General features: G+C 33.8%; 1 protein-coding gene and 1 non-coding gene across 2 annotated transcripts; one reads left to right on the top strand and one right to left on the bottom strand.

The window, feature by feature from the left end:
- Nucleotides 1-2,641: 2,641 nt before the first annotated feature.
- Nucleotides 2,642-2,715, bottom strand: TRNAI-AAU (transfer RNA isoleucine (anticodon AAU)). Its single transcript has one exon. It is a non-coding gene; the product is annotated as a tRNA-Ile (tRNA).
- Nucleotides 2,714-8,106, top strand: LOC132036832 (uncharacterized). The gene is made up of 3 exons (XM_059427227.1): nt 2,714-2,859; nt 6,100-6,213; nt 7,792-8,106. Exons 1-3 carry the CDS (start codon nt 2,818-2,820, stop codon nt 7,918-7,920), a joined length of 285 nt encoding a protein of 94 aa, XP_059283210.1. The 5' UTR covers nt 2,714-2,817; the 3' UTR covers nt 7,921-8,106.

Below are 8,106 nucleotides of genomic sequence, written 5' to 3' on the forward strand. Positions count from 1 at the left end.
AGGTATTGCTGTGTGAGTCATCCTTAACCACTTATATATAATAGAAAGGTAAGGTTTCATCACCTTAGCTAAATTGTAATTTTTTCTTTCTTTTTCATCCTTCGTCAGAATAATTTTTTTTTTTTCTATCACGGGCCATTATTATTTTTTTGGTATGATTGGACATATTTTTGTCCTTTTCTTTGAAGAGGGATTTCACCACTTTGACTAAATTGTAGTTTTTCTTTCTTTTTCGTCCTTCGATAGAATATATATATATAAAATGAAAGCACTAGCTCAACACAAAAAAATACCACATTTTTCTTTTCGGTCTATCTAAAAGAGAATGATATATTTTTATGTTTAGAAATAATTTAACTTGAAATTTCTCCTTTTACATTTAATGAAATGATTTAAATTCACGCAAATATCTATGACTTGTTTTGGACCACAAATTTCAAAGATCTTTCATTTCATAATCAATTATTTTTTTATCCCACGTGGACATATGTCATAGTACTGAATATTTATCTCTTCTCATGTATACACATATGCACTTCAATTTTAATTGTTCGACACATTTATTTCCTTTGTGTACCTATACTTGTTAACTTTTGACTTTTCAAGTTCTTTAAAAATTAATAAATGAAGTACTTCCACCACTCCCCCCCCCCTCCCCGTTCCATATTACTTGGCCACATTACTAAACTATTTTATCCTAGGTGGTCATATGTCATAGTACTGAATATTTATTTTCTCCTCATGTATACATACACGTATGCACTTCAATTTTAATTCTCTAACACATATTTATTTCCTTCGTGTACTTTTACTTGTTAATTTTGACTTTTCACGTTGTCACATAAATTAGGACACAGAGAGTACCTTTCAGTAATATAATTATGAAATTTTTATTATAAAACGTATTATAATTCAATTAATTGAAAATATCAATAAATTATTTTACGTAATCCGCTTCTCCTATATATGATTTTTCTGGTTTGGTTCTCCAATTGAAAGATTTGAAATACACCTTCTCCTACCGAATTTAATGCCATTATCTCTTTCTACTCAACAACACTGAAAAACGCTTTTATGTGTTAGCATTTGTTGTAGCCTTAAATTTTTAAGTATAGACCAACTTTATCATTTTAAGAAAATATGTGTATACGTTTCTTGACCGTTTATATTTTGTCTTCTTGATGTTATTCCTCATTATTTGTGCGAGTCGTATGTGTCTAAAATTAGTACATTTTTATCCTTACCCAAAGGTAGCCGAGGTCTTTCGAAAGCTTGACCGCCCTACCTTTCAAGGTGGGGGTTAGGTCTGCGTACACTCTACCCTCCCCAGACCCCGCATGGTGGGATTATACTGGGCTTGTTGTTGTTGTTGTTGTTATTATCCTTACCCAAAGGTATAAGTTTTAAATCTTTTGGTTTTATGACTTCTTTAGCGGTTTTTGTGTTTAATTTAAATCGTTGTTTTTTTTTTCCTGAATTTCTCTTCTTTAAATTTTCTCTAAGCGCACCTTTACCATTTTCTGAACTTATTCTCATTATTTAAATGTTTTTTTTTGCAATTGTGTCCTATCTTTTAAACTATTAGGGAATTTATCTATTACAAATTAAAAACTTTATCCTAATAAAATATCTGGATCCTATCATTGTAAAAATATTGAAGGACACTACTAATCATTTCAATTTTTCATATTACTATTATGGGCCTAATTCATTATATTTTTCACAAATTGTTGAAAGAAAAATATTCATCTTTCAAAAAAAAGTATGTTGTACCGTTTATAAGGTATTAGGTTTGTAGGATATTTTGTTTTTAATGAAACATTTATTAAGTCATATAAAAGTAAATTGATTCCTCATTTGCTCTAGAAGTTGATCAAATTGACATAAAAAATTGACCTTAAAATAAAATTTGATAAGCAAATGTTTGAAATTGGTAAATTAGTGAGGTGATTCTTGTCATTAACATGATTGACATGTTGGATAGGGTGTAATACAATTTTCTTCATTATAGCTCATTAAAAAAGGGAATTTGCGTGTTACAAATTAAAAAATGAAAAAAATTGCAGGAATTGTCCTTCAAATGGGTTGGTATTTAATTTTTGCCTTTAGCAATTAATTTTAGGAATAATTTCAATAATATACAAACCAAAGATAAAATATTACATCCACATAGTTATATTTTTAATTTACATCTATATAGCCAACTTTTTTTTTACAATAGTGTTTATACACACAATATACAACATTATACACTTACTGTAAATAATGTGTCGATCTTATACAAAAGTGTATAATAATGTATAAAATGATCATTTTGGGTAATACTAAAAATATAAATCATTTCGGGTAAATATTTTTTCATCCACAACACACATGTGAATCCTCACCTTAATTTATTTTTTTACATCAGTAGGAGGTGGACCAACCTTAATTTTTTTTTTTACATTGGGTAGGAGGTGGACCCGCCTTTTTTTTTTTTTTTACATGAGTAGGAGGTGGACGACGATACCACCTCCAAACTCATGCTTCTAATATAGTTAAAATAAAATATTTAGGAGAAAAAGATTAACCACGGAACATTACAAGCAACTTTACCATGGAACACTTCAAAGAAAAAAGGACAAAAAAAAATGAAAAATAGTGGCCCATGCAGGTCTCGAACCTGCGACCTTCGCGTTATTAGCACGACACTCTAACCAACTGAGCTAATGGGCCTATTATGCTTAATCACTCTAAGAAACCATACTTCACTTATAAAAACTCAGTGGTATACAATTTAAGTATTTGCATTGAAGTGAGTTTGGGGGAAAAATTAAAATGGAAGAAACCAAGATTTCAGCTATGAAAGATGATTATGAGGTAAAAAAAATTCTCCTTACATCCTTGTTCATTTAACAGTTATATTTATGCTTGATTTTGTTTTTAAATTTTAATTATCTTGCTACATGACCCTAAGTATGTTTTTTGTTTTTGAGAAAAGGGTTAATCTGATATAGTTCTCTTTCCCTTCAATTTACATTTACTTAAGGGGTCGTTTGGTACGCTGGATAAGGTGGAATATCTCAGGATTAAGTCTGGGATTAAATTTATACTTTGTTTGGTTGATGGGATAAATTTATCCGCAAGTTAGATCAGATGAGGTAAGATATTCTAGGATTAAGTCTGGGGTTAAATTTATATTGTGTTTGGTTGACGGTATAAATTTATCCTCAAGTTAGATGAGATGAGGTAGGATATTCTAGAATTAAGTCTGGGGTTAAATTTATGCTGTGTTTGGTTGACTGTATATTGTCCCCAATTTAGATGAGATAAGTTGGGATATCCCAAGATTAAGTCAGGGATTAATTTAAACTGTGTTTGGTTGACGATATAAATTTATTCCCAAGGTAGATGAGATGAGGTAGGATATTAGGATTAAGTCTGGGGTTAAATTTATACTGTGTTTGGTTCGCGGTATAAATTTATCCCAAGTTAGATGAGATAAGGTGGGATATCCCTGGTTTAAGTCTGGGATTAAATTTATACTGTGTTTGGTTGATAGTATAAATTTATGTTACCCCTTCTAACTTGGGATTATTTTATCCCACCTCCCATGTGGGATAAATTAGTCCAAGGTTTATAATCGCAGGACTATAATCTCGGAATAATTTAGGCAGCCAACCGAACGACCCTTAATATAAGAGAATAATAGCCGTCACCTCAGAGACGGAACGAGGATTTTTAGTTTTTAGGTACTGGACTGCAATTTTGTTTGCTGGCTGGGTTCTGAATAAATTATCTGTACACATTAAATGAATTTTGTAATGCAAAAATGGGATTGAGATGTAATGCTTGAGTGATTAGATTTGCAAAAAAGCAACAATAGTGCAATTGATCAAGTAGTGGGTAATTGATATGTAGATTATGTATTAGGAATTTTACTTGTATGGCCAGTGATTACGCGTGCGTAAAGGCAATTGCAGGAACTGAAATCACAGAAGCTTAAGATGACAGCAATCTAGGTTTAGTTTCCAAGACAGGATCTTTCAGAACTCAGACAAACCCGTCAATGTCGGATCAAAATTTGACATTTTCTTCAGGAGGTTTAGAGAAGGATTTGGAGTGGAATTATATCGAGTCATAACAACAATAACATACCCAGTGTAATCTCACAAGTGGAGTTTGAGGAGGGTAGAGTGTACGCAGACCTGACCCCTACCTTGTGCAAGTTGAGAGGTTGTTTCCGATACATTACAAAATGTTCTTTATTGATTCGACTGATGTACCTATGGGATATGGATTGAGGAAGGGGGAAAACCGAGGCTTTCACATAATAATTTTATCGATCTGATGTATTTACCTTTTGATATACTGCCCTTTGCCACAACTAGAGAAGATTTTAGACAACTATAGAAAAGGGAAAAAAGAGTGAGCTTATTTTTTGTGAAACAATTTGGGATACTATGGAAGGAGAGGAATAGAAGATGCTTTGATGGATTATCAACCCCAATACCAACCTTGAAAGCAAATTGTCTTTTGTATTTATTTAGTTGGGCAAATGTCTCCCCTGTAGATTCACCTGAAAACTTTTTGGACTTTGTTAGCTCACTTTGTATTTAAGATAGTTGTTTTGACTGTAGAAAGCTAACAAGGTGATTTTTGCTTTTTGAAGCTACTAGGTAGCTCTAACTTTACCTGTAATTTGCATCTTCTTGATGCCTGATGCTAATGATAACAATTACTTCATCAAAAAAAAAAAAAATTTGGGATACTAATTGATTGATAACATATCTGCAAAGAGGGACTCTCAGCAAAAAGAGAGTCCTTGACTTTATACGGATGACTGAAAGCATTTGACTGTGAAATATAGGTCTTCGGTAGATATAGGATTGATTTCTTACCTCTTAAGATTGGTTCTTTGATAAACATGTTCCTAATAACACATAGGCGTTTGATGTTACCTGTTTCAAAAAAAAAAATAACCCATAGGCGTTTGTTTGGATATTTTCCAAGCTTTTTACTTGTTAGGCACCATCAATAGTGCATGTATGAGTGAATTATACTCATCATAAGGAAAGTAAGTGAAGTAAATTCTAGTTAAGAGACTTACGGGTTTTCTCCTTGCGGAAGCGGATTCTCTGTAGCACCCACACCTGGAATTACCGTTCGTCGGGAATCCTCACAATATGATGAATCCCCTTTATCCGCAGCCTACTAATCCTCTTGATGCAGAGATTCAATTTGCAATACTCAGAACCCTAGCCGTCATTTGTTTCCCATCAGAAACATTAGGAAAAAACCTACTTTTCTCTACAGCGATAATGTGTATTTATAGGTTATAAGTAGGGTTTAGGAGATCTAATTAGTGGGCTTATGGGCCATTCTAGCACCCCTTATGGGTGGACCTGACCCGACAATATTTTCCAACGGTAAGCATGACTGGCAAGAAGTTTTTGCACGGATTTCCCTTCAAACGCCCTGATATTTTATTTTTTCCCTTAAATCTGTGGTTTTTAATGTTTGCACCTGCTGCTCATTTAATGAAAATATCCGGACCTGCTTCGCTCGGCATAAGTTCTGTAACATTTATCTTTGGAAACTGAACTTTTGCTTCGCTCGGCATAAGTTTTGTAGGAATTAAGGTATGCGGCATAAGTTGTAGTACTTTCAGAATTTGTAGTGTTCAGAAACTGGAGTTATGCCTTTTGGAACATATGTTCTTATCCTTTTTCGTGCCTGTTTTTGTGGAGTTTGATGTGTTTTTGGTCATTTTTATGTTGAGTTTTGAAAGTTTGCCGTGTTCAGCATAACTTGTCGGGACGAAATATAAACTTATGCCGCGTAAAAAGTGCTGAAGGGCAAAACTTAAAGACCACAAATTTGAGGGGCAAAAATTAAAGACCACCCCGAATAGGGGCATTTGTGCGAATGACATGAAAACAACCCTATAAATTATTCTGAGTTTCTGACTTTTGTATCAGTAGGTCTTTTGAATTATCCTGGAGTGACATTTGACTGCTAGAAAGATACACCTTGGTTTCCCAACTGTTCATATAATTCCTTTGTGATTTTTGTTTCTAACTTTTGACTATTAGCTTTTAACCATTGAGTATAACTCAGGCCAAAGAAAAGAAACAAGCTGCTGCAGATGTCTTGTTTGGATATTCGAACTTTGTTATGGCCTGCATTGGTAATCAAGTTCGGCCCTGTGACCTGAGACTACATTTGATGAAAGTAAGGCGCGTCTTTTGTGAATGTTCATTAGCTTTATCAGTATGATATTTAATTTGAATAATTTTTTGAGTAAAGTGTAATAATCACCCAGGAAATCGCATCCCAACAAAATATGCCCTTGTAGTTGCTGTATTACTCCAACTGCTTCGATAAGCATATTGGCCCACAGGGACAGTTGGAGAAAGCTCTTTGTTTTTTCTGTACTCTCCGTTATTGCTCTCCTCTTTTATTTTTATCTTCTGCAGTGCACTCTCTATAGATCTCCCTTACCATTAGGAGTGGCAAACGGGCGGGTCGGTTAGGATATGGATGGGTCGAAAATGGATTAACCAAAAAAGGATAAAATATCTGATCCGCCCATATTTAACACGGAAAAAATGGGTTAACCGACGGATAATATGAATATCCATGGTTTCAGGAATAATCAGGTGAGAACACAAAGCTATAAGCCAAAATAAGTTTAGACTCCCAGAAAGCAAGAACTAATGAAAAATAACAAGCAGACAAATGGGTAGTACTAGTAATATGAATATCCACATTTGATCCATTTTTAATTGGTCAGTTATCCAACCCATATTTAATGGGTCGGATTGGAAGATTACTTGTTTTCTTAACCATTTTGCCAGCCCTACTTACCATCTTTTCCGTCCCCTTTTACCTTCATGTTTTCTTTTCAAAACAATGGATTCATAAAAGAATCATATTCAAGTGAACTCCACTCCATATAAGTTGTAACTCTATGCAACAGTTTTAGTATTCCGTCTTTGAGAATGTTGCTCAACCGACTTTATGAGATTGATACTTCAAATTTTTTTTTTATCCTGAGGTCCAAATAGTTAGTATGGAAACTGTTTGTTTGTCTTTAGTATTTTGCCGTTATTTCCTTTTCCGCACTGCTTTGATATGCTTTTCCTTGAGCTGAGGGTCTATCGGAAACATCCTCTCTACCTCCCAAGGTACCCCACTTGTGGGATGACACTGGGTATATGTTGTTGAAAACTGTTTGGTCTAAAAGGTTGCTCCGTTGGGTTTCTAGTTCATGATATTAACTTCCTCCCCATTGTTGCAACTTTGTTGCATTGAAACTGTTGAAGTGAACTTTGCTTAATAGAAAGTTACTACTCTGTGTTGCATTTACTATTTCTTTCTTAAAATCACTATACTAGCTCCAATAATTTCAGTAAAAATTTATTACTTATATGTGGGTCCCGTTGAAGGGAAGAAATAGGAGAAAATCATATTATGTTATAGATTCTCTACTTTGTGGTATGCTGCTTCTATATAGGAGATTTTTCCTTTACTAAAATTATTTTTCTTATCGAAAGAACTAATATACTCCAAATATGATACAACTGTTCCTTAATGCATACACACCAGATTTGTGCATCTGATATAGTTGATTGCTTTTGAATTGCAGTGTGGCAATTGATCATCTCAAATAAATTTTTTCTGGTTCTTTTTTGCACTTTACTTGTTAAGAAACATCGCAAACAATCTGAAAGGACCACTTGCCCACCAGCGATAAAGTTGTTTTAATTGGTTCTAAGTATTGTTTTGCTTCTATTCAACTTTCTTCAGGAGATCTCAGGATTGCCAACTTCTTTGAAGCAGGAGCGACGTGTTGCATCTTCTCCTGATGTAATGGGAGAGTCCTCGAGCTCGGGCACTTCAAGACTTGATAAAACGGATAGCTTTAAAGGTCTCTAGACACGGAAACTGCAACATTGTTTTTGTTTTGGTTAGTTCAGTCTCTTTTAAAATACTACTATCATCATTTGCTTTAGTGGAAGTGTAAATTTATCATATTAGAGTAGTATGGGCATCTGCAGTTGTATGATTCATGTCACGTTGATATTTACACGTTTATTCATGAAGGAATTGAAGCTTTAAATA

The sequence above is a fragment of the Lycium ferocissimum genome, chromosome 11 (assembly GCF_029784015.1).
Source record: "Lycium ferocissimum isolate CSIRO_LF1 chromosome 11, AGI_CSIRO_Lferr_CH_V1, whole genome shotgun sequence".
Classification (NCBI taxonomy): Eukaryota; Viridiplantae; Streptophyta; class Magnoliopsida; order Solanales; family Solanaceae; genus Lycium; species Lycium ferocissimum.